At 44.6% G+C, this 27,394-nt stretch overlaps 1 protein-coding gene across 4 annotated transcripts in view; it reads left to right on the top strand.

Moving 5' to 3' along the window:
• Positions 1-4,606: 4,606 nt before the first annotated feature.
• The window catches only part of LOC115167794 (activating transcription factor 7a), a 40,611-nt gene continuing 17,823 nt past the window's right edge, over positions 4,607-27,394 (top strand). The window contains exons 1-2 of one of the 4 annotated variants that reach the window (XM_029722400.1): positions 4,607-4,717; positions 24,190-24,261. In XM_029722400.1, the coding sequence (XP_029578260.1) occupies positions 4,616-4,717; positions 24,190-24,261 (174 nt within the window). In that variant the 5' untranslated portion in view covers positions 4,607-4,615. The remainder of the gene's footprint in view (positions 4,718-24,189; positions 24,262-27,394) is intronic. The other 3 variants (XM_029722403.1, XM_029722401.1, XM_029722404.1) reach the window with 3 other exon arrangements.

A 27,394-nucleotide genomic window follows, 5' to 3' on the forward strand; every position in this document is an offset into this window, starting at 1 on the left:
GAGCTCTTATAGGACCAAGGCACAAATAATAATAATAATCAATAATTTTGCTCTTTATTTAACCATCTTACATATAAAACGTTTTGTTCATCGAAAATTGTGAATAACTCACCACAGGTTAATGAGAAGGTTGTGCTTGAAAGGATGCACTTTTGGGTTGTATTGGAGGGAGGCTCAGTCTTAAATAATTTTCCACATACAGTCTATGCTGTATTTAGTTTTCATGCTAGTGAGGGCCGAGAATCCACTCTCACATAGGTACGTGGTTGCAATAGGCATCAGTTTCTTAACAGCCCGATTTGGCAAGGAAAGAAACTCTGAGCGCAGCGCAATCCAGAAATCAGGCAGTGGCTTCTGATTAAATGACATTTTCACAGAACCGCTTGTTGCAATTTCATTGAGGTTCTCTTGTTCTGATATCGGTAAGTGGACTGGAGGCAGGGCATGAAAGGGATAACAAATCCAGTTGTTTGTGTCATCTGTTTCGGGAAAGTACCTGCGTAATTGCGCACCCAAGTCACTCGGGTGCTTCGCTATATCACATTTGACATTATCCGTCAGCTTGAGTTCATTTGCACAGACAAATCATACAATGATGGAAAGACCTGTGTGTTGTCCTTGTTAATGCAGACAGAGAAGAGCTCCAACTTCTTAATCATAGCCTCAATTTTGTCCTGCACATTGAATATAGTTGCAGAGAGTCCCTGTAATCCTAGATTCAGATCATTCAGGCGAGAAACTCGTCATCAAGCAAGCGGTGCAGGCAAGTTCTTCCTCACCGATCTCAACAAACCATTTCTGTATGGCCCTCGCATTGTACACAAGGGCATTGTCATGCTGAAACAGGAAGGGGCCTTTCCCAAACTGTTACCACAAAGTTTGAATACCGAATCGTCTAGAATGTCATTGTATGCTGTAACATTAAGATTTCCCTTCACTGGAATTAAGGGGCCTAGACCAAACCATGGAAAAACAACCCCAGCCCATTATTCCTCCCCCACCAAACTTGACAGTTGGCATTATGCATTCAGGCAGGTAGCATTCTCCTGGCATCCGCCAAACCCAGATTCGTCCGTCAGACTGCCAGGTGAAGCGTGATTCATTACTCCAGAGAATGCGTTTCCACAGCTCCAGAGTCCAATGGTGGCGAGCTTACACCACTCCAGCCAGCGCTCGCCATTGCTCATGGTGATCTTAGGCTTGTGTGCGGCTGCTCGGCCATGGAAACCCATTTCATCAAGCTCCCAACGAACAGTTCTTGTGCTGACGTTGCTTCCAGAGGCAGTTTGGAATAATAGCACTTAAAGTTGACCAGGGCACCTCTAATAAGGGCAGAAATTTTATGTACTAACTTGTTGGAAAGGTGGCACCGTCCTAATACCGTGCCACGTTGAAAGTCACTGAGCTCTTCAGTAAGGCCATTCCACTGCCAATGTTTGTCTATGGAGATTGCATGGCGGTGTGCTCGATTTTATACACCTGTCAGCAATGGGTGTGGCTGAAATGGCCAAATCCACTAATTTGAATCGGTGTCCACACACTATATATAGTGTACTTTTAAAAAAAGTAGGGGCGTGGTTTTGAAAACCAGTCAGTATCTGGTGTGACCACAATTTCCTCATGCAGCGCGGCACATTTCCTTTGCATAGAATTTCAGGTTGTTGATTGTGGTCTGCAGAATGTTGTCCCCCTCCTTTTCAATGTCTGTGCAAAGTTGCTGGATATTGGCGGGAACTGGAAAACACTGTCGTACATGTTGATCCACAGCATCTCAAACATGCTCAATGGGTGACATGTCTGGTGAGTATGCAGGCCATGGAAGAACTGGGACATTTTCAGCTTCCAGGAATTGTGTACAGATCCTTGCGACGTGGAGCTGTGCATTATCATGCTGAAACATGAGGTGATGGCGTCGGCTGAGTGGCACGACAATGGGCTTCAGGATCTTGTCCCGGTATCTCTGTGCATTGAAATTGCCATTGATACAGTGCAGTTGTGTTTCTTGTCTGTAGCTTATGCCTGCCCGTACCATAACCCCACTGCCACCATGGGGCACTCTTCACAACATTGACATCAGCAAGCTGCTTGCCAACACGACGCCATACACACTGTCTGCCATCTGCCCAGTACAGTTGAACCGGGATTCATCTGTGAAGAGCACACTCTTCAGCGTGCCAGTGGTCATCAAAGGTGAGCATTTGCCCACTTTAGTTGGTTACGACACTGAGCTGCAGTAATGTCAAATCCTTGGTGAGGACAACGAGCACGCAGATGAGCTTCCCTGAGACGGTTTCTGACAGTTTGTGCAGAAATTCTTTGTTTGTGCAAACCCACAGTTTAATCAGCTGTCCGGGTGGGTGGTCTCAGATGACCCTGCAGGTGAAGAAGCCGGGTGTGGAGGTCCTGGGCAGGCGTGGTTTCACCTGGTCTGCGGTTGTGATGCCGGTTGGATTTACTGACAAATTCTCTAAAACAACGGTGGCGGCTTATGGTAGAGAAATGAACATTAAATTATATGGCAACAGCTCTGGTGGACATTCCTGCAGTCAGCATGCCAATTGCACTCTCCCTCTAAACTTGAGACATCAGTGGCATTGTGTTGTCACAACGCGGCACATTTTAGAGTAGCCTTTTACTGTCCCCAGCACAAGGACCACCTGTGTTAATGATCATGCTGTTTTAATCAGCTTCTTGATATGCCACACCTGTCAGGTGGATGGATTGTCTTGGCAAAGGAGAAATGCTCACTAGCAGGGATGTAAACAAATTTGTACACACAATTTTTGAGAAATAAGCTTTTTGTGGGGATGGAAGATTTCGGGGATCTTTCATTTCAGCTTATAAAACATGGGACCAACCCTTTACATGTTGTTTATTTTTTGTTCAGTATATATTAAAACATTTTCATTTTTAAAGTATACTTTTTTAGATTATTAATGATACTGACACCACTACAACGAATACTTTTTGTGTACGAAACATCTCATTTATATACCGTAGAATTCCATTCATTCCTTTGGAGGACTGCTCCTACTGGGGAGTGCCAATATGGCCGACCTGTGGCTTCAAAGCCTCTCAATGGCCAATACAAAGGATCAGCAATCCAGGGTTTATATACATCATTGGTCATGTCCTGTTTGAGCTACCAAATACCCTTTGATCTCACAGTAAAGTCCCTGTGAGTCAACCAATACATGACCACCACACACAGCAAACCACACCTTTTTCTTTCTTTCTTTCTTTCTTTCTTTCTTTCTTTCTTTCTTTCTTTCTTTCTTTCTTTCTTTCTTTCTTTCTTTCTTTCTTTCTTTCTTTCTTTCTTTCTTTCTTTCTTTCTTTCTTTCTTTCTTTCTTTCTTTCTTGATTTCTTTCTTGATCTCTCTCTCTCTCTCTCTCTGTGTCTTACCCCCCCATCTCTCCCCTCTCCCTCCCTCTAAGCCTTTTGTGGGGTCTCCCCTACCCTCTACCCTGGCAACTCTAGCCCTGTAGATTCCTGAGTCCTTTGGCTCCCTGGCTGCAGGCAGAGAGAACTATTAATACAGTTTGTTTAGCTAGTTTCCTAGCAGGCTGCATCAAACACTGCGGGCCTGTAGCTGATTATAGACAGAGACCCGCTCGACCTGCTCGCTCCCCTGGCCATTTGGGAATTGGGACACAGACCAAGTTAACAGCAACGGGGACATTGCCGGTAGGCTCCGAGAGAGCGATTGGAATAGGGCCCACTGGCTCCGCTGACTTCTTTTGATGTTTCCATGTCACCTTGGATGAATGGAAGCTTAAATAGATGGGTGGACTGACTCTGAGTCTGACTCATATGTAGGCTATCGCATGTCTGAAATGGATATAATGAAAAGGATTTATGTGGAGGCGTTTTAGCTCAAAAAGCACAAGAAGGAAGATTTAGACACCCACAATCTTTGCTTGTTCTGAAATTGTTTCTGTTGTAGAAACACATACAATTAGTCTTTCTGCAACACTTATTTTGTTGAAATATAATTTGATCTCTGATTTATTTTTTCTTATTGATCGCAAACAAATTGGTCATTATAATTTATAGAAATCATTTAATATTCAATAAATATAGTACCTAACATCTGATTTGGACCAAACTTTTTTTTTTACAGCTATGAGTTAGACATGAGGAATCCAAAGAAATAGTCGAAAGCTATCCAAGGCCTTCCTGCCACACCCCACGACAATCACATCCTACATCCTGATATTACCAGGTTATGACCACTAGATGGTGTTGTTTCAGGGGATTTTTATTTAAAAAAAATCTCTCCCAAGAAATTGTAAAAAGGGAGAATTCACCAAAATTACATATTGGTTTCTTTACCCTGTAAGCAGTCTATAGACAAGGCATGACAGCAATCCATGCTTTGGTTTTGTTGTCCACTGTTTCAAAGGCAAACTTTTTAGAATTTGTGGCACAAATCCAATGCAAGTCAATGGTACCTATATTAGCATTTTCATGCTTCATGTCTAAATCACATGAAGAATCTTAAAATGTGCTGTGTAACTCAATTAAGCGTGAAAATGCTAATATAGGTTCCATTCACAGGAGGCTGCTAAGGGGAGGATGGCTCATAATAATGGCCGGAAAGGAGAGAATGGAATGGCATCACGAGCCCGTCCTCCCCAATTGAGGTGCCACCAACCTCCTGTGGTACCATTTGCCTTGTGCCACACATTGAATTTGTCACACAAATGCAAAAAAGTAAGCGTTTGAAACAGTGGCCAGGTAAACAAAACCAAAGCATGGGTTGCTGTCATATCTTGTCCATAGACTGCTTACATGGTAAGGAGACAAATATGCAATTTTGTGAACTATTCTGTTTACATTAAGGGGAGGGGGTTCTTACAACAACAACAAAAATCTCTTGGAATAGCACCATCTAGTGGTCAGAACCTGGAAATATCAGGATGTACGATGGGATGTGACGATAATTGAATAACCGTGTAACTAATGGTTATAGATGAAGACTGTCATGAAAATAAAACAGCTGTCAAAACCATTTCAATTAGGGATGCACCGATATGACATTTTTGACCGATATCCGATAGGTTTTCCTTTGGAAAGAAAAATATGCCGATAACCGATATGTAACATTTTAGCTGCCTTTTAAGCATTCTAGTACAGTTAAATATTTAACACACACACACATGGATGCAGCGGTCTAAGGCACTGCATCTCGGTGCAAGAGGTGTCACTACAGTCCCTGGTTCGAATCCAGGCTGTATCACATCCGGCCGTGATTGGGAGTCCCATAGGGCGGCACACAATTGTCCCAGCGTCGTCCTGGTTTGTCCGCCATTGTAAATAAGAATTTGTTATTTACTGACTTGCCTAGTTAAGTGAAGGTTACACACCACACTTACCAAAACGTTATTTTGTTGGCATTTACGCATGTCCCCATTACCAATAAAACATAATCAAAACCTATTTCTTTCACTTACTTGCTGTGCTGTTTCGTTGTTCATTTGTTCGGTCATTTCAGTCTCAAGCAGGATTTCATTCATCATGTCAAGCAGTGAAGTTGCATCTCTGTCTATCCGTCACCTCTCTTCCTCGGTGTACACGTTTGCCAGCAGCTCTTCGCTGTGCTTCAAGCATTGAGCTGTTTATGACTTCAAGCCTATCAACTCCTGAGATTAGGCTGGTGTAACCGATGTGAAATGGCTAGCTAGTTAGCGGGGTGCGCGCTAATAGCGTTTCAATCAGTGACGTCACTCGCTCTGAGACCTTGAAGTAGTTGTTCCCCTTGCTCTGCAAGGGCCGCGGCTTTTGTGGCACGATGGGTAACGATTCTTCGAGGGTGGCTGTTGTCGATGTGTTCCTGGTTCGAGCCCAGGTAGGGGCGAGGAGAGGGACGGAAGCTATACTGTTACACTGGCAGTACTAAAGTGCCTATAAGAACATCCAATAGTCAAAGGTATATGAAATACAAATGGTATAGAGAGAAATAGTCCTATAATAACTACAACCTAAAACTTCTTACCTGGGAATATTGAAGACTCATGTTAAAAGGAACCACCAGCTTTCATATGTTCTCATGTTCTGAGCAAGGAACTTAAACGTTAGCTTTTTTACATGGCACATATTGCACTTTTACTTTCTTCTCCAACACTTTGTTTTTGCATTATTTAAACCAAATTGAACATGTTTCATTATTTATTTGAGGCTACATTGATTTTATTGATGTATTATATTAAGTAAAAATAAGTGTTCATTCAGTATTGTTGTAATTGTCATTATTACAAATAAATAAATAAATAAATAAAATCTGCCGATTAATCGGTATTGGCTTTTTTTGGTCATCCAATAATCGCTATTGGTATCGGCGTTGAAAAATCATAATCGTTCGACCTCTAGTTTCAATGCCATGACAGAGGGTATCACGTCTGCTGCAGACACTGTTGATTAGCTTATTTCTCGAGTCAGTTGTTCGAATGGAGCTAGGAGTGTGTTCATGTTTCAAACATGTTCTCAAATGCCATTGAAATGGCAGCAGTGGTATGAGTACCAGCACATTCTTGAACACATTCTTGAACATGCAATACGGCTTTCCTCAGTACGACATCCTCGTCGACCCACTGTGCTGTCAGACTCAGCATGCTCATGGGGCTGACATCGCTGGTCCAAATGTCAGTCATGAAGCTAATAGCAGTGACTCCCATAGCAAGTAGCTCATAGATGTGCATTTCAACAATACTGTGTAATTCCGGTACGGCAACATCTGAAAAATAGCACCTACTTGGTACTATGTACCGGGGCTCGAGGTGCTCAACCAGTCGGCGAAAGCCACCATCATCCACGACAGTGAATGGTTGATTGTCAAGGGCAATGAATTCCATTATCTTGGCATTAATAGTTTTCGCCTTTGAGTTGTCTCGCTGAAATGTACTTACTCTTTCAAATGACTGCTCGACTTGAACTTGTTTAGTTGTTGGAAGTGTGCGCTTTAGTATTTTTCTGCTTTTCTGTGTAGCGCTGTATTTTTCGTGGCGTCATTACATCATCTACCTACGTTATATAGGTACGCACGTCAGCTTTGACATCGGTTTTGCACGTTGGCGTTTAACTAGATGTTGGCTATTTTAGCTAATATCGGCCGATTCCAATATGCTCACCGATATATCGTGCATCACTTATTTAAATAGGCCTACATAAAAAAAAAAATCTCAACATTTTGTATGAATTTTATTTTCATGTATACTGAACAAAAATATAAATGCAACTATTTCAAAGATTTTACAGAGTTCATATAAGAAAATCAGTCAATAGAAAAAAAAATTGTAGGCCCTAGTCTATGGATTTCACATGACTGGGAATACAGATATGCATCTGTTGGTCACAGATACCTTAAAAGGTTGGGCTTGGATCAGAAAACCAGTCAGTATTTGGTGTGACCACCTTTTGCCTCATGTAGCGCGACATATCTCCATCTCCTTCGCGTAGAGTTGATCAGGCTGTTCATTGTGGAATGTTGTCCGACCCACCCTTCAATGTCTGTGCAAAGTTGCTGGATATTGGCGGGAACTAAAACACACTGTTGTACACGTCAATCCAGAGCATCCCAAACATGCTCAATGGGTGACATGTCTGGTGAGTATGCAGGCCATGGAAGAACTGAGACATTTTCAGCTTCCAGGAATTGTGTACAGATCCTTGCGACATGGGGCCGTGCATTTTAAAGGCAAAAACATATTTTTTTTATTTTTTATTTAACTAGGCATGCTGAAACATGAGGTGATGGCGGCGGATGAATAGCACGACAATGGGCCTCAGGATCTCGTCATGGTATCTATGTGCCTTCAAATTGCCATCGATAAAATGCAGTTGTGTTGGTTGTCTCGAGCTTATGCCATACCGTAACCCCACCGCCACCATGGGGCACTCTGTTCACAAGGTTGACATCAGCAAACCGCTCACCCACACGACGCCATACTGGTCTGCTGTTGTGAGGCCGGTTGGACGTACTGCCAAATTCTCTAAAACGACGACGGAGGCGGCTTATGGTAGATAAATTAAAATGTAATTCTCTGGGAACTGTTCTTGTGGACATTTCTGCAGTCAGCATGCCAATTGCACAATCCCTGAACTTGAGACATCTGTGGCATTGTATAGTGACAAAATTGCACATTTTTGGTGGCCTTTTACTGCCCCCAGAACAAGGTACATCTGTGTAATGATCATGCTGTTTAATCAGCTTCTTGATATGCCACACCTGTCATGTGGATGGATTATTTTGGCAAACGAGAAATGCTCACTAACAGGGATGTAAACTAATTTGTGCACAATTCTTGAGAAATAAGCTTTTTGTGTGTGTTGCACATTTCTGGGATCTTTTATTTCAGCTCACGAAACATGGGATCAACACTTTACATGTTGGGTTTATATTTTTGTTCAGTGTAGATAAAGTTGACACAATAGCGGGAGTGTTTACTCAGTGGCGGTTCTAGACCATTTCAACTGGGGGGGCCAAGCTGGGGCCAGTTGTACTGTTAGAGGGGCCAGTTACATTAGTCGTTATTGTTGTCATATCGTTTTCTTCACTGCATTGCAGGCAAAAGACCATGTTCATAATCATCATCGTTGCCACCGTCTAATAACGGATGTAAAAAAAAGAACGATAGCAAAAATTAGTTATGTCAAATAATTTCATACTCCACATTTAGGGGGGCCACAAAGGGGTCCAAAATTGTTGTCACAGGGCACTGCGAACCCCCCCCCCCCCTCAAAGAAATAATGCCGGACCCACCAATCCGCGCAAAGTAGTATAGTAGGCTAGGCTATACAGTGTCGGCTCGCAATGCGCTTTAATGAATGCTCATGTGGTAGCCTACGGTTTCTAAAACAGGCAATTTACTGTTAATCCCTGTCATTTGTTTATATTAATTTCTGTTAATGCATGTATTAATTACAGTCATTTACTGATCTCCTTCTCTGAGTGGAAACGTTGTTTGCAGAGTTAACATCCCGCTACACTTGTGAGAAACAAGTTTTGGTTTATTTCATACCATAACTTACGCGCTCCATGTGAGCAATGAGCATGTGACTGGTTTCTCTGTCCTGTTAATGTTGACAGAGCTAGCATAGAAGTACCTGGCCTGCTTCTAACAAATGTCAAATGTAGGAAAGAGCCCAGCTGGGCTTCTCAGTAATGTTTTCTTCACCTCACACAGTAAGTCAACGAAGTCCTTTTAAATATACAGTACCAGTCAAAAGTTTGGACACCTACTCATTCAAGGTTTTTCTTTATTTTTTACTATTTTCTACATTGTAGAATAATAGTGAAGACATCAAAACTATGAAATAACACATGGAATCATGTAGTAACCAAAAAAGTTTTTAATTAAACAAATCAAAATATATTTTAGATTGTTCAAAGTAGCCACCCTTTCCCTTGATGACAGCTTTGCACACTATTGGCATTCTCTCAACCAGCTTCATGAGGAATGCTTTTCCAACAGTCTTGAAGGAGTTTCCATATATGCTGAGCACTTGTTGGCTGCTTTTCCTTCACTCTGCGGTCCAACTCATCCCAAACCATGTCAATTGGGTTGAGGCCAGGTGATTGTGGAGGCCAGGTCATCTGATGCAGCACTCCGTCACTCTCCTTCTTGGTCAAATAGCCCTTACGCAGCCTGGAGGTGTGTTTTGGGTCATTGTCCTGTTGGAAAAACAAATTATAATCCTACTAAGTGCAAACCAGATGGGATGGTGTATCGCTGCAGAATGGTGTGGTAGCCATGCTGGTTAAGTGTGCCTTGAATTGTAAATACATCAATAACCGTGTCACCAGCAAAGCACCATCACATAACCTCCTCCATGCTTCACGGTGGGAACCACACATAAATCTGAAATTTGGACTCATCAGACCAAAGGCCAGATTTCCACCGGTCTAATGTCCATTGCTTGTGTTTCTTGGCCCAAGCAAGTCTCTTCTTAATATTGCTGTCCTTTATTAGTGGTCTCTTTGCAGCAATTCGACCATGAAGGCCTGGCAATTCGACCATGAAGGCCTGGCAATTTGACCATGAAGGCCTGATTCACGCAGTCTCCTCTCAACAGTTGATGTTGAGATGTGTCTGTTTACTTGACCTCTGTGAAACATTTATTTCGAATGCAATCTGAGATGCAGTTAACTCTATTGAACTTATCCTCTGCAGCAGAGAACTCTGGGTCTTCCTTTCCTGTGGCGGTCCTCATGAAAGCCAGTTTCATCATAGCGCTTTTTTGCGACTGCACTTGAAGAAACTTTGAAAGTTCTAAATGTTTCCGGATTGACTGACCTTCATGTCTTAAAGTAATGATGGACTGTCGTTTCTCTTTGCCTATTTGAGCTGTTCTTGACGTACTGTAATATGGACTTTTACCAAATAGGGCTGTCTTTTGTATACCACCCCTACATTGGAAAGAAATTCCACAAATTAACTTTTAACAAGGCACACCTCATGAAGCTGGTTGAGAGAATGCCAAGAGTGTGCAAAGTTGGCTACTTTGAAGAATCTCAAATATCAAATATATTTTTATTGATTTAACACTTTTTTTGGTTACTACATGATTCCATATGTGTTAATTCATAGTTGATGTCTTCACTATTATTCTACAATGTAGAAAATAGTTAAAATAAAGAAAAACCCTGGAATGTGTGGCCAAGCCTTTTACTGGTACTGTATCTTTTTACATCCATTCAAATTACTATATAGTTCCTCAAAGTATTTGAAAAATCTTTCCGACACGCTCCCCCTCGATAATCGGCGTCGCTGATGAATAGGTTATGGACATGATGCATGTATTTGTTTCTATTTTAATGATTGTCAATTTCATCTTTATACTATAGCATAGCTGTCCCCTTCATACTTTCCTTGTTCATTAGCTTATCGCCTACTTTCGGAAAGCCAAAGGTAGGCTTAGGTTTTTTAATACGTTTAAAGTAAAGGAGAAATATTAGCTTGTGCCTGACACGCTGGTGACTTTTATGGGGGTGGGTGAGTTTTCTGATTCTCTCTAGGCCAAGGCCTATACAGTGCATTCAGAAAGTATTCAGGCCCTTCTCTAAATTTTGTTACGTTACAGCCTTATTGTAAAATGTATTAAATTAAATTGTTTCTTCATCAATCACCGCATTCTTATCGGCAGACTCAATAGCCTTGGCTTCTCAAATGACTGCCTCACAGTCTCTATGGGGGTGCCACAGGGTTCAGTTCTCGGGCCGACTCTTTTCTCTGTATATATCAATGATGTCGCTCTTGCTACTGGTGATTCTCTGATCCACCTCTACGCAGATGACACCATTCTGTATACATCTGCCCCTTCTTTGGACACTGTGCTAACAAACCTCCAGACGAGCTTCAACGCCATACAACACTCCACTTCATTTTCATTTCATGCATTCTTTTTTTATATACTGCTCAAAAAAATAAAGGGAACACTTAAACAACACATCCTAGATCTGAATGAAAGAAATAATCTTATTAAATACTTTTTTCTTTACATAGTTGAATGTGCTGACAACAAAATCACACAAATAATCAATGGAAATCCAATTTATCAACGCATGGAGGTCTGGATTTGGAGTCACACTCAAAATTAAAGTGGAAAACCACACTACAGGCTGATCCAACTTTGATGTAATGTCCTTAAAACAAGTCAAAATGAGGCTCAGTAGTGTGTGTGGCCTCCACGTGCCTGTATGACTTCCCTACAACGCCTGGGCATGCTCCTGATGAGGTGGCGGATGGTCTCCCGAGGGATCTCCTCCCAGACCTGGACTAAAGCATCCGCCAACTCCTGGACAGTCTGAGGTGCAACGTGGCGTTGGTGGATGGAGCGAGACATGATGTCCCAGATGTGCTCAATTGGATTCAGGTCTGGGGAACGGGCGGGCCAGTCCATAGCATCAATGCCTTCCTCTTGCAGGAACTGCTGACACACTCCAGCCACATGAGGTCTAGCATTGTCTTGCATTAGGAGGAACCCAGGGCCAACCGCACCAGCATATGGTCTCACAAGGGGTCTGAGGATCTCATCTCGGTACCTAATGGCAGTCAGGCTACCTCTGGCGAGCACATGGAGGGCTGTGCGGCCTCCCAAAGAAATGCCACCCCACACCATGACTGACCCACCGCCAAACCGGTCATGCTGGAGGATGTTGCAGGCAGCAGAACGTTCTCCACGGCGTCTCCAGACTCTGTCACGTCTGTCACATGTGCTCAGTGTGAACCTGCTTTCATCTGTGAAGAGCACAGGGCGCCAGTGGCGAATTTGCCAATCTTGGTGTTCTCTGGCAAATGCCAAACGTCCTGCACGGTGTTGGGCTGTAAGCACAACCCCCACCTGTAGACGTCGGGCCCTCGTACCACCCTCATGGAGTCTGTTTCTGACCGTTTGAGCAGACACATGCACATTTGTGGCCTGCTGGAGGTAATTTTGCAGGGCTCTGGCAGTGCCCCTCCTGCTCCTCCTTACACAAAGGCGTAGGTAGCGGTCCTGCTGCTGGGTTGTTGCCCTCCTACGACCTCCTCCACATCTCCTGATGTACTGGCCTGTCTCCTGGTACCGCCTCCATGCTCTGGACACTACGCTGACAGACACAGCAAACCTTCTTGCCACAGCTCGCATTGATGTGCCATCCTGGATGAGCTGCACTACCTGAGCCACTTGTGTGGGTTGTAGACTCCGTCTCATGCTACCACTAGAGTGAAAGCACCGCCAGCATTCAAAAGTGACCAAAACATCAGCCAGGAAGCATAGGAACTGAGAAGTGGTCTGTGGTCACCACCTGCAGAACCACTCCTTTATTGGGGGTGTCTTGCTAATTGCCTATAATTTCCACCTGTTGTCTATTCCATTTGCACAACAGCATGTGAAATTTATTGTCAATCAGTGTTGCTTCCTAAGTGGACAGTTTGATTTCACAGAAGTGTGATTGACTTGGAGTTACATTGTGTTGTTTAAGTGTTCCTTTTATTTTTTTGAGCAGTGTATATTTTTTTTTGTACTGGCCCCCTGTGGGAATCGAACCCACAACCCTGGCGTTGCACACACCATTACATTTACATTTACATTTAAGTCATTTAGCAGACGCTCTTATCCAGAGCGACTTACAAATTGGTGCATTCACCTATAATATCCAGTAGAACAAACACTTTACAATAGTGCATCTAAATCCTTTAAAGGGGGGGGGGGGGTTAGAAGGATTACTTTATCCTATCCCAGGTATTCCTTAAAGAGGTGGGGTTTCAGGTGTCTCCGGAAGGTGGTGATTGACTCCGCTGTCCTGGCATCGTGAGGGAGATTGTTCCACCATTGGGGTGCCAGAGCGGCGAGCAGTTTTGACTGGGCTGAGCGGGAACTGTGCTTCCTCAGAGGTAGGGAGGCGAGCAGGCCAGAGGTGGATGAACGCAGTGCCCTTGTTTGGGTGTAGGGCCTGATCAGAGCCTGAAGGTACGGAGGTGCCGTTCCCCTCACAGCTCCGTAGGCAAGCACCATGGTCTTGTAGCGGATGCGAGCTTCAACTGGAAACCAGTGGAGAGAGCGGAGGAGCGGGGTGACGTGAGAGAACTTGGGAAGGTTGAACACCAGACGGGCTGCGGCGTTCTGGATGAGTTGTAGGGGTTTGATGGCACAGGCAGGGAGCCCAGCCAACAGCGAGTTGCAGTAATCCAGACGGGAGATGACAAGTGCCTGGATTAGGACCTGCGCCGCTTCCTGTGTGAGGCAGGGTCGTACTCTGCGAATGTTGTAGAGCATGAACCTACAGGATCGGGTCACCGCCTTGATGTTAGTGGAGAACGACAGGGTGTTGTCCAGGATCACGCCAAGGTTCTTAGCACTCTGGGAGGAGGACACAAGGGAGTTGTCAACCGTGATGGCGAGATCATGGAACGGGCAGTCCTTCCCCGGGAGGAAGAGCAGCTCCGTCTTGCCGAGGTTCAGCTTGAGGTGGTGATCCGTCATCCACACTGATATGTCTGCCAGACATGCAGAGATGCGATTCGCCACCTGGTTGTCAGAAGGGGGAAAGGAGAAGATTAATTGTGTGTCGTCTGCATAGCAATGATAGGAGAGACCGTGTGAGGATATGACAGAGCCAAGTGACTTGGTGTATAGCGAGAATAGGAGAGGGCCTAGAACAGAGCCCTGGGGGACACCAGTGGTGAGAGCACGTGGTGCGGAGACAGCTTCTCGCCACGCCACCTGGTAGGAGCGACCTGTCAGGTAGGACGCAATCCAAGCGTGGGCCGCGCCGGAGATGCCCAGCTCGGAGAGGGTGGAGAGGAGGATCTGATGGTTCACAGTATTAAAGGCAGCAGATAGGTCTAGAAGGATGAGAGCAGAGGAGAGAGAGTTAGCTTTAGCAGTGCGGAGAGCCTCCGTGACACAGAGAAGAGCAGTCTCAGTTGAATGCCCAGTCTTGAAACCTGACTGATTAGGATCAAGAAGGTCGTTCTGAGAGAGATAGCAGGAGAGCTGGCCAAGGACGGCACGTTCAAGAGTTTTGGAGAGAAAAGAAAGAAGGGATACTGGTCTGTAGTTGTTGACATCGGAGGGATCGAGTGTAGGTTTTTTCAGAAGGGGTGCAACTCTCGCTCTCTTGAAGACGGAAGGGACGTAGCCAGCGGTCAAGGATGAGTTGATGAGCGAGGTGAGGTAGGGGAGAAGGTCTCCGGAAATGGTCTGGAGAAGAGAGGAGGGGATAGGGTCAAGTGGGCAGGTTGTTGGGCGGTCGGCCGTCACAAGACGCGAGATTTCATCTGGAGAGAGAGGGGAGAAAGAGGTCAAAGCACAGGGTAGGGCAGTGTGAGCAGGACCAGCGGTGTCGCTTGACTTAGCAAACGAGGATCGGATGTCGTCAACCTTCTTTTCAAAATGGTTGACGAAGTCATCCGCAGTGAGGGAGGAGGGGGGGGGGAGGGGGAGGAGGATTCAGGAGGGAGGAGAAGGTAGCAAAAAGCTTCCTAGGGTTAGAGGCAGATGCTTGGAATTTAGAGTGGTAGAAAGTGGCTTTAGCAGCAGAGACAGAAGAGGAAAATGTAGAGAGGAGGGAGTGAAAGGATGCGAGGTCCGCAGGGAGGCGAGTTTTCCTCCATTTCCGCTCGGCTGCCCGGAGCCCTGTTCTGTGAGCTCGCAGTGAGTCGTCGAGCCACGGAGCAGGAGGGGAGGACCGAGCCGGCCTGGAGGATAGGGGACAGAGAAAATCGAAGGATGCAGAGAGGGAGGAGAGGAGGGTTGAGGAGGCAAAATCAGGAGATAGGTTGGAGAAGGTTTGAGCAGAGGGAAGAGATGATAGGATGGAAGAGGAGAGAGTAGCAGGAGAGAGAGAGCGAAGGTTGGGACGGCGCAATACCATCCGAGTAGGGGCAGAGTGAGAAGTTTTTGATGAGAGCGAGAGGGAAAAGGATACAAGGTAGTGGTCGGAGACTTGGAGAGGAGTTGCAATGAGATTAGTGGAAGAACAGCATCTAGTAAAGATGAGGTCAAGCGTATTGCCTGCCTTGTGAGTAGGGGGGGAAGGTGAGAGGGTGAGGTCAAAAGAGGAGAGGAGTGGAAAGAAGGAGGCAGAGAGGAATGAGTCGAAGGTAGACGTGGGGAGGTTAAAGTCACCCAGAACTGTGAGAGGTGAGCCATCCTCAGGGAAGGAACTTATCAAGGCGTCAAGCTCATTGATGAACTCTCCAAGGGAACCTGGAGGGCGATAAACGATGAGGATGTTAAGCTTGAAAGGGCTGGTAACTGTGACAGCATGGAATTCAAATGAGGAGATAGACAGATGGGTCAGGGGAGAAAGAGAGAATGTCCACTTGGGAGAGATGAGGATTCCAGTGCCACCACCCCGCTGGCTCGATGCTCTAGGGGTATGCGAGAACACGTGGCCAGACGAGGAGAGAGCAGTAGGAGTAGCAGTGTTATCTGTGGTGATCCATGTTTCCGTCAGCGCCAGGAAGTCTAGGGACTGGAGGGTAGCATAGGCTGAGATGAACTCAGCCTTGTTGGCCGCAGACCGGCAGTTCCAGAGGCTGCCGGAGACCTGGAACTCCACGTGGGTCGTGCGCGCTGGGACCACCAGGTTAGAGTGGCAGCGGCCACGCGGTGTGAAGCGTTTGTATGGCCTGTGCAGAGTGGAGAGAACCGGGATCGACAGACACATAGTTGACAAGCTACAGAAGAGGCTACGCTAATGCAAAGGAGATTGGAATGACAAGTGGACTACACGTCTCGAATGTTCAGAAAGTTAAGCTTACGTTGCAGAAAATCTATTGACTGAAATGACGAAAATGATACAGTACTGCTGGCTGGTGGAGTAGGCTAGCTAGCAGTGGCTGCGTTGTTGACTTTGTTTGACCGTGTAGCTGGCTAGGTGTAGCTGGCTAGGTGACCTCGATAGTTTCAGTACTACACCTTGTCATGATACAAAAGCAACTTTGTAGCTAGCTAACATAACACTAATCAAGACGTTCCTTTGTAATGTATTTTAGTTTCTACAGTGTTACTAGTTGGCTGGGTTAGGGCCTCAGGGCCTCAACAAAGCCTCCTTCACTCATGCTACCAAACATACCCTCGTAAAACTGACTATCCTACCAATCCTTGACTTCGGCGATGTCATTTACATAATAGCCCCCAACACTCTACTCAGCAAACTGGATGTAGTCTATCACAGTGCCTTCCGTTTTGTCACCAAAGCCCCATATACTACCCACCACGGCAACCTGTATGCTCTTGTTGGCTGGCCCTCACTATATATTCGTTGCCAAACCTGCTGGCTCCAGGTCATCTATAAGTCTTTGCTAGGTAAAGCCCCGCCTTATCTCAGCTCACTGGTCACCATAGCAACACCCACCCGTAGCATGCTCTCCAGAAGGTATATTGCACTGGTCATCCCCAAAGCCAACACCTCCTTTGGCCGCCTTTCCTTCCAGTTCTCTGCTTCCAATGACTGGAACGAATTGCAAAAATCACTGAAGCTGGAAGCTGAAGTAGTATCTCTACTTGCACATCATCTGCACATCTATCACTCCAGTGTTAATGCTATATTGTAATTATTTCACCTCTATAGGCTATTTATTGCCTTACCTCCCTACTCTTGTATATTTGCACACACAGTAAATGTATTTATTTATTTATGTTTAACTCTGTGTTGTTGTTTTTGTCGCACTGCTTTGCTTTATCTTGGCCAGGTTGCAGTTGTAAATGAGAACTTGTTCTCAACTGGCCAACCTGATTAATTAAATAAAGGTGAAATAAAAAATAAAAATTTTTATCTACACACAGTACCCCATAATGACAAAGTGAAAATAGGTTTTTAGAATTTTTTGCAAATCATCCTTCAGATGTTTCTACAACTTGATTGAAGTCCACCTGTGGTAAATTCAATTGATTGGTCAGGATTTGGAAAGGCACACACCTATCTATATAAGGTCCCATAGTTGACAGTGCATGTCAGAGCAAAAACCAAGCCATGAGGTCGAAGGAATTGTGTGTAAAAAGGGAAAGGAAAGGGGGATACCTAGTCAGTTGTACAACTGAATGCCTTCAACTGAAATGTGCCTTACACATTTCAGAATCAGAGAGGTGCGGTGGGTTGGGCTGCCTTAATCGACATCCACATCTTCGACGCCTGGTGTTTTGCAGGTACTATGCAATGAAACTGCCAGTTGAGGACTTGTGAGGCATCTGTTAACTGCCTTGTTCAGAGACAGAATGACAGATTTGTACCTTGTCATTGAGCTCCAAGACAGGATTGTGTCGGCACAGATCTAGGGAAAGGTACCAAAAGATTGCTGCAGCATTGTGGCCTCCATCATTCTTAAATTGAAGAAGTTTGGAACCACCAAGACTCTTCTTAGAGCTGGTCACCCAGCTAAACTGAGCAATCAGGGGAGAAGGGCCTTGGTCAGGGAGGTGACCAAGAACCCGATGGTCATTCTGACAGAGCTCCAGAGCTCCTCTGTGGAGATCATCAATCAAATGTATTCATAAAGCCCTTCTTACATCAGCTGATGTCACAAAGTGCTGTACAGAAACCCAGCCTAAAACCCCAAACAGCAAGCAATGCAGGTGTAGAAGCACGGTGGTTAGGAAAAACTCCCTAGAAAGGCCAGAACCTAGGAAGAAACCTAGAAAGGAACCAGGCTATGAGGGGTGGCCCAGTCCTCTTCTGGCTGTGCCGGGTGGAGATTATAACAGAACATGGCCAAGATGTTCAAATGTTCATAGATGACCAGCAGGGTCAAATAATAATAATCACAGTGGTTGTCAAGGGTGCAACAGGTCAGCACCTCAGGAGTAAATGTCAGTTGGCTTTTCATAGCCGATCATTGAGTATCTCTACCACTCCTGCTGTCTCTAGAGAGTTGAAAACAGCAGGTCTGGGACAGGTAGCACGTCCGGTGAACAGGTCAGAGTTCCATAGCCGCAGGCAGAACAGTTCAAACTGGAGCAGCAGCACGGCCAGGTGGACTGGGGACAGCACGGAGTCATCAGGCCAGGTAGTCCTGAGGCATGGTCCTAGGGCTCATGTCCTCCTCCGAAAGAAAGAAAGACAGAAAGAAAGAAGGAAAGAGAGAATTAGAAAGAGCATACTTAAATTCACACAGGACACCGGATAAGACAGGAGAAATACTATAGATATAACAGACAGCCCCCCGACACACAAACTACTGCAGCATAAATACTGGAGGCTGAGACAGGAGGGGTCGGGAGACACTGTGGCCCCATCCGACGATACCCCCGGACAGGGCCAAACAGGCAGCATATAACCCCACCCACTTTGCCAAAGCACAGCCCCCACACCACTAGAACCTTCCAGAAGGACAACCATCTCAGCAGCACTCCACCAATCAGTCCAGCATCCTGGAGTCGCCTCTTCACCGTTGACGTTGAGACTGGTGTTTTGCAGGTACTATGCAATGAAACTGCCAGTTGAGGACTTGTGAGGCATCTGTTTCTCAAACTAGACACTCTAATGTCTAGTTCAGTTGTGCACCGGGCCTCCCAGTCCTCTTTCTATTCTGCTTAGAGACAGTTTGCGCAGTTCTGTGAAGGGAGTAGTACACAGCGTTGTACAAGATCTTTAGTTTAATGGCAATTCTCGCATGGAATAGCCTTCATTTCTCAGAACAAGAAAAGACTGACAAGTTTCAGAAGAAAGGTCTTTGTTTCTGGCCATTTTGAGCCTGTAATCGAACCCACAAATGCTGATTCTCCAGATACTCAACTAGTCTAAAGAAGGCCAGTTTTATTGCTTCTTTAATCAGAACAACAGTTTTCAGCTGTGCTAACATAATTGCATAAGGGTGTTCTAATGATCAATTAGTCTTTTAAAATGATAAACTTGGATTAGCTAACACAACGTGACATTCGAACACAGGAGTGATGGTTGCTGATAATGGGCCTCTTTACGCGTATGTAGATATTCTATAAAAATTCTGCCGTTTCCAGCTAGTCATTTACAACATTAACGATGTCTACACTGTATTTCTGATCAATTTGATGTTATTTTAATGGACCAAAAAATTTGCTTTTCTTTCAATAACAAGGACATTTCTAACTGACCCCAAACATTTGAATGGTAGTGTATATCCTACCAACGGGACATTAATAACTGTAATATATTATGTTTCACCGAGTAATATTCCGACCGGGAATCTGTGTTTAGGATAAAAGACGAAAGAAAATAAAAGCATGGGGTCGACTCGTGCACGCGCCTAAGCCCATTGTCCTCTGATAGAGCACTTGCCAAAAGCGCTAATGTGTTTCAGCCTGGGGCTGGAATTACATCATTCAGCTTTTTCCCGCCTTCTGAGAGCCTATGGGAGCCGTAGGAAGTGTCACGTAACAGCAGAGATCCCCTGTTTTGGATAGAGATGATCAAGGAGGGCAAGAAATGGTCAGACAGGCCACTTCCTGTAAGGAATCTTCTCAGGTTTTTGCCTGCCATATGAGTTCTGTTATACTCACAGACACCATTCAAACAGTTTTAGAAACTTTAGGGTGTTTTCTATCCAAAGCCAATATTTATATGCATATTCTAGTTACTGGGCAGGAGTAGTAACCAGATTAAATCGGGTACGTTTTTTATCCGGCCGTGCAAATACTGCCCCCTATCCCCAACAGGTTAACAGCTTCTACCCCCAAGCCATAAGACTCCTGAACATCTAATCAAAGGGCTACCCAGACCCCTCTTACGCTGCTGCTACTCTCTGTTTTATAATCTATGCATTGTCACTTTAACTCTACCTACATGTACATATTACCTCAATTACCCCCGCACATTGACTCTGTACCGGTACCCCTTGTATATAGCCTCACTTGTTATTTCACTGCTGCTGTTTAATTATTTTACTATTTTCTATTTAACACTTTTTTCTTTTTTTCTTAACTTAAAGCATTGTTGGTTAAGGGCTTGTAAGTAAGCATTTCACTGTAAGGTCTACACCTGTTGTATTCGGCGCATGTGACAAATACAATTTGATTTCATTTGAAGTCTCGGAATGTCCTTGAGTGGCCCAGCCAGAATCCGGACTTTGAACTCGATCTAACATATTTCGTGAGACCTGAAAATAGCCGTGACGCTCCCCATCTAACCTGAGAGCACTTGAGAGGATCTGCAGAGAAGTATGGGAGAAACTCCCCAAATACAGGTGTGCCAAGCTTGTGGTGTCATGGCTGTTATCGCTGCCAAAGGCACTTCAACAAAGTACTGAGTAAGGGGTCTGAATACATATGTAAATGTGATATTTCATTTATTTTTATTTTTTTTATACATTTGCAAACATTTTATAAACCTGTTTTTGCTTTGCCATTATGGGGTATTGTGTAGATTTGATGAGGGGGGAAAAAAACGTATTTCATCCATTTTAGAATAAGGCTGTAATGTAACAAAGTGGAAAAAGTCAAGGGGTCTGAACACTTTCCGAATGCACTGGACTTCCATTAAGAAAGTTTCCTAAAATATCCATCTCTTTTAATAAGACTCAAGCGCTCCTTTTATGATTTCATCTAGTAAAAGGCCTATTTTCAGTCGCTTAAGCTACATGATTTCTCTCACTGCGGCCTTCTCTCTTTGAAGAACTTATGCCACTGCCATCGAATGACCGCAGCAAGGTCTGTGACGTAATGTGAATATTTTGGGAAAAGTGGGAGAAAACCCACTCGGCTTTGTTTGAATGGTTTTGCGCGTCGATATATATATATATATATATATATATTTTTAATACAGATTCTATTTTGTGCAGGCAAGGACAAGTTAGGCATATATCTTTATGTTGACTCTGTTAATGTTGTCAGTACAAAAATGCAACAGATCCTGTCCAACCTGGCATTTCTTAATTTGTTGATTTTTAATATTTAGAAGTAATTACCTGGATAATAATGAAATGCCATGATAATTACGAAGTGTAATGGCTTGTTTCAAGAAGCATATCCATGTAATCAAGTGTACAAGTAACAGTCTGTCCCCCACCCCTCCTTCTGCTTCGTCCACTTTTTGTCCTTGATGTGGCACACACAGCCCGTTAGTCCACACCATGAGTATAACGAGTTGCTGGTGTATTGTCGTGTGTAGATGGACTGAACTCGCACATCTCTGCCCAAATAGACTCAGAGGATTGTGTTTTAGTGTGGGCAGTGTAAGAGGCCTAACACCAGCCTGCTGTATTGGCTTGCTGCTCTCCGCTCCACACACAAGGCTGCATCCCAAATGTCATCGTATTCCTGATATTGGGGACTACTTTCGACGAGAGCCCAGTGGGTCAAAAGAAGTGCACTAAATATGGAATAGGGTGCCATATGGGGACGCCGGCATAGGCTGTGAGGTCTGTTAGGAATCAAGCCCTCTGCTTCTCTGCCTTGTATGTGTTCCGTTTCCTCCTTTTGATCTCACTGGGGAAGGGTAGGCCAGCCTGCTTTTTATAGGCAAATAAGATGCAGCCTTTGTATTTTTCGAGAGATTGAACAGTGGAAACATGATAAGTGCTACTAAAACGAGTGGTCTATAAAAGGTTGTAAGTCAAGTACTAGGCTATATAAATGTACAGTTACACTGTGGTTACACTGTAGGCCTACCTGGCAGTGTGTTTACCATGTAAAAAGGCCTAGAACAGGTTGTAATTAGATGGTTTCTTACAGAGATTTACATGGTTACAGATCTACATGGCGTCTTCAGTGGATGTTATTGGAGGAGAAAGTGATGCTGTTGTATAATCTGTTGTGTGTGTGTGTGTGTGTGTTGTGGGACTTGCGTTGTGTAATAGTTGTTGCCAGACGTCATCTAGAGGCTTGTGTTGGGACGTTAGGACAGAGTGCTGCTGAAAAATGTATGCCGTAAACCAACCCCCCCCCCACCCCCCCAAGTATCATCTCTTCTCATCCTTCCCTCTCCTGTCTCTCCATCCCTCTCTGCTCCCATGCTCCACTTGAAGTCAGGTTGTGAGGTTTAGTGAAGATAACTTGGTCATTCAATGTTAATGTCCTATCCCCAACATTACATCACATCCCATGATAAACATTTCATGACCAAGTTATCTTTACTAAACTTCCCAACCTGTCTTCACTGTGGGGAAGAAGGGAAAAGAGAGCGGGTGGGATAGAAGAGAGGGAGGAAGAGGTGAGGAGAAGAGAGGGAGGAGGAGAGCGAGCGAGGGAGGGTGGTAGTACTCCACATGGACAGTTGACAGACAAAGTTGAACCCAGGCCTGTAACCGCCAAACAAGCTTTAGGTCCTGTCAGTTCAGCTGTACTCACAAACGGTCGGGAAGGAGAAACTAAACGGTGTTGAATGTGTGTTATGTCACATTTGTCAATAGTAGAGTATAGGCCTATGCTCGGAAATGTGAGTTGAGAGAGGTGGGTGAAATCAACTGAAACTGCAGATTAGATCGAGAGAAGGTGGGTGGGCCTAAATGGCCTAAGAGGAAATGTCCTGAAACAGGGAGGGAATTTGTCCAATACAATCTGATTTTGTCCAATGCTTGTTTTCTTTGTCCGTTGCATGTTTTGCTACGTTGTGCACTAATGAGTACGACCCAGAGCAGCATAGGCCTAAATCTAATTTACAGTGTTGTACCTTATTGGCAACAATTTTTGATGAGCGAGTTTCAAACTCTTGACAATTCACACCTTCCAACACCAGCTGAGAGTAGTGTGTCTCCCGTTCATCAACTGTGGTGTGCCCTTCCCTTCCTAGCTAGGAGCTAGGTCTCTTCTCGTTAGACTAGGGGTTCGTCTGGAATGAACATGGGTCTCTCGGCATTCTGAACGTGCTTGGTTTCTGTTTTGCTTGTGGCAGTAAAGTCACTGAGAAAGTGGGGTGACAGCAGCAGACAAGAACAGGCAAATGAGATCATACGATAAGGGGCCACGTCCAAAATGGCGCCCTATTCCCTATGTAGTGCTCTACTTTTGACCCGGGCCCATGGGGTTGAGGTGAAAAGTGGTGCACTATGCAGTGACATAGGGTGCCATTTGGGACGTATCCGGGATGAGATGAAAGATGGTTGTTGAGGGTCACTAGGGGAGTAGGATGGCGCACAGATATTTGAGCTGTGGAATTAGAGATGACCTCCTTCAAAAAGTAGGCGATGAGGGTGGGGGAGGGGGGGCATTGACGTGTAGGCTACTGGACTATAGAGTGGTAGTTGAATCTGAAAGATGGAGGGAGCTGGCAAAAAGAGGAAGAGAGAGAGAGAGAGCCTACAGAAAAGAAGAGCGAGAGACGGAGTCAAGAATGGGTGCTTGGGGACTAGTAGTGGGTGTGATGGAGAAGTCTATGTACTAACCAAATGCTAGCTACCTTCTCTCCTGTAAGCTTCTCCTCATTCATTGGCCAGCTGAAAGCCCCTTGTATGAAGGAAACACCACCAGGGAGACCTCATCTCGCTGCCTAGCTGTGTGTCTGTGTGTGTGTGTGTGTGTGTGTGTGTGTGTGTGTGTGTGTGTGTGTGTGTGTGTGTGTGTGTGTGTGTGTGTGTGTCCATGTGTGTTTTCCTCCCTGCTTGGGTAGGTTATTTTTAAATCCATTCTGCTTCCTGGCTGCCCTGACTACAGCTAGCCTACCAGCAGGACAGGAGTATTCCTGCTTTGTTGTTTTCTGGACTAGTCTACTGGAGGACTAACTGAACCCATTTGAGGACATTAAGAAAAGGAAAGAAACGACAACAATGTTCTCTTCTCCTCTCCCACAGTTACATTGCAAACTCTTTGCAAAGATGGGGGACGACCGACCTTTTGTGTGCAACGCTCCGGGCTGTGGACAGGTAAGCCGTCCAACTACCTCTATCTTGTCTCGGGTTTCAGGTGTGTGTGTATGGTTGTACTTGGTATTTGTGTGTTTGTGTGTCTGTGTGTGTGTCTGTCTGTGTGTGTGTGTGTGTGTGTGTGTGTGTGTGTGTGTTTGTATGGTTGTACTTGGTATTTGTGTGTGTGTGTGGATTTGTGTTAGTGTGTGTTGTCTATAGCAGTTGACTCTGGATTAACTCTTAAGTGAGTATCCTCCTCATTCAGTTGATTGGGAAGTTGAAACTGACGATGTTCATTCATACTGTACATAGCCTAGTTCTGTCGTGAAAGAAATGGAAGTTCCCACTGCTGTCAGTGGAACAGAACATGGGTAGAGAGTAGACATGTTTTAGTTAGCCATCAACCGGCTTATGTTTCTGGCTGAGTGTCCACATGGACAACACATTCCTATTGCCGGTCTGCTTCTGTTCTCTCGCCTACTCCTTATTGGCTTGACAATGACTAGCTAGGAAGCTAGCTCTGTTGCGAAACAATTCTAATGTAGGCTATTAAATGGATTAGCTCTGCTTATTCTGTTTCTCTGGAAGAGCCCTCATGGACGACACAACGCCATCCAGGTGACACACACACACACACACACACACACACACACTGATCGCACTGTTAGTGATAGCTAGCTAGTCGAACATGGGTCTCTCGGCTACTTCTGTTTCTCCGTGAGAGCCCACATGGACAATACACTGATCTCTGACAGAGACGGCTAGCCTAGCAGTGTTGCTATACATTGCTAACAAGGATGTGTCTCCTCCACTCAGCCAGCCGGTGAGTCACAGGCAGCAGGCAGTACAGATGAGTAATCCAGGCGCCGTTATTGTTTCAACCCGTCTCTGTCTCACTTCTACTGCCCTGCAGACACGGAAGTCAAAGACCCACATAGTGACTCGGCTGGGCACAAAACGTCTGTGGCCGAAGGCAACCCAAATGGCACCCTAGTCCCATAGGGCTGTGATCAAAAGTAGCGCACTCTATATGGAATAGGGTGCCATTTGGGATGCCGCCGTACTGGAGGTTAGCGACGCGCAACACGAGTGAGACTGCTTTAGCAGTGAAGTATGTCTACGACTACACAAGCCACAATCATGTCTCATGTAATGTTGGTTTTGGCCAGCAGAACATGATGAATATCAGTCATAACAAGACAGGTGTTGTTGTACTCTGTTCTAAGGTGCTAGATTTCACCTATAGGCTAGTTGTTTTAAAGCCTTGTACAACATTACAATACAGTCCCAGTGAAGATGTTAAGAAGACGTCTTTTCAACACCTCGCGCTCTCCGGTTCTTCCCTCCTTGACTATTGATGCCGTGACTTAAGACTTATACACCTTGTTATTAGGAACCATTATAAAGGCTCCCACATGCTTATAAAAGTGTTACCACCTATTTTTACTGTGGACAGCTTGCAGACAACAGATGATTGTATTGTTAAGAGAGTGGACATGGAATTATTGATGTTATTACTTTGTCTCTTTTTATTCTAGAAGAAATCATTAGTGTTGTAGTCTGTGTTGTCCTCGGCATTTTAGTGTTTAGACACTGTACCACACACACACACACACACACACACACACACACACACACACACACACACACACACACACACACACACACACACACACACACACACACACACAGTAACATGCGTCTGGAATGAATCATTGATTGCTTGTTGGCTCCTTTTCCCTCTCAGAACCTTCAGGACACCAAGGGACTCAATTGAAGTTACCACAACACTGAGTTTGACTTCCACTTTACTTGCTTCTGTTAGGAAATTCAAGCTACCACAACAAACATTTTAGCTTCCACTTGACTTGCTTCTGTAAGGACAACAATGTTGCAACATATTTAATTTATTGACATGATTCATTTATTAATCAGTTACAAAAAGGCTACAATGGATGCTAAAATAAAAAGTACAGGATGTCCTTTGAGATTTGGTTGAATCAACACTGATGTCTGTCTGTAGCTGACTTGTTAATGTGTGTGTGTGTGTGTGTGTGTGTGTGTGTGTGTGTGTGTGTGTTGGGCGATATTATGATAGTATCGTCTATCGACGATGATTGACAGCCATTGTCGATGGTGACGACATCGTGATGTGACGGACAATGCTTTAGCCTATTTGAACTTGACTGGCGCCGCGCAGGAAAGAACGGAGTCTCGAAGTGCACGGCACAGCAGCACAAGTGACATTCTGGGTACTTCCTATTTGCTAAAGCCTATTTCAATAAGTATGTTGCATACAGAACGCAAGCGAGGAATATAGGCCAGACAGAGCCGATAATTCCACCGACGCGCCGTAGAGTGACACTACTTTACTATCTTGTGTCTAGCTGTTTAAAAAAAACGTAGGCTATATACACTATAGCCTTCTCTCCATTCGATAGGCTATGAATATGACTTTGGGCTATAGGTTACACTTTGATCGTTTTATGCATGGCTTTCTCCCGATCAAACAATTAACGTAACGGAGTTCCATCTTAAAAAGTTGCTTGAATAGCCTAAAAACCTAAGGTAGCCAGAGGACCGCACAAAAAAAAAGGATGAACATTCATACACCCACTACTGTAAATCGCTCTTTATAAGAGCATCTGCTAAATGACTAAAATGTAAAAATGACTAATAATGAGAGAGCGAGAACAAACAATATCAATAGAAAAACGTCATGACAAGTTTTAAATCAAGTTTAAGCTTATTGAGAAAGAAATGATCCATGCGGGCCAGAAAAATCCCTTCATGCAACATTTAAAAAAACAAATGGCCGATAACCTGTCTTAAAAAAATGTAGGACAAGTTAGTCACAGTCACTTAGTTGCCAAATATTCTAGCCTGGTGTTGTCCTAAAGTTGCTGCTTTCAAAAATTGCAAGAATGAAAGTCTAATAGCCCAGGCATAAGCTATTCTCAATCAAAGCTTTATGAGAGAGATTATTTATGTATTATTTTATGGGGCTAATTAAGCAATTTATTTTCCAGTTCTGAAGAACCTAGAGTGCTCCCTTACTCACTACGGTAAGACCGTTCCTCATCAGACAGTCACCTCTCCATCATGTGCGCCACACACACACACACACACACACACACACACACACACACAC

The sequence above is a fragment of the Salmo trutta genome, chromosome 30 (assembly GCF_901001165.1).
Source record: "Salmo trutta chromosome 30, fSalTru1.1, whole genome shotgun sequence".
In the NCBI taxonomy this organism is placed as follows: domain Eukaryota; kingdom Metazoa; phylum Chordata; class Actinopteri; order Salmoniformes; family Salmonidae; genus Salmo; species Salmo trutta.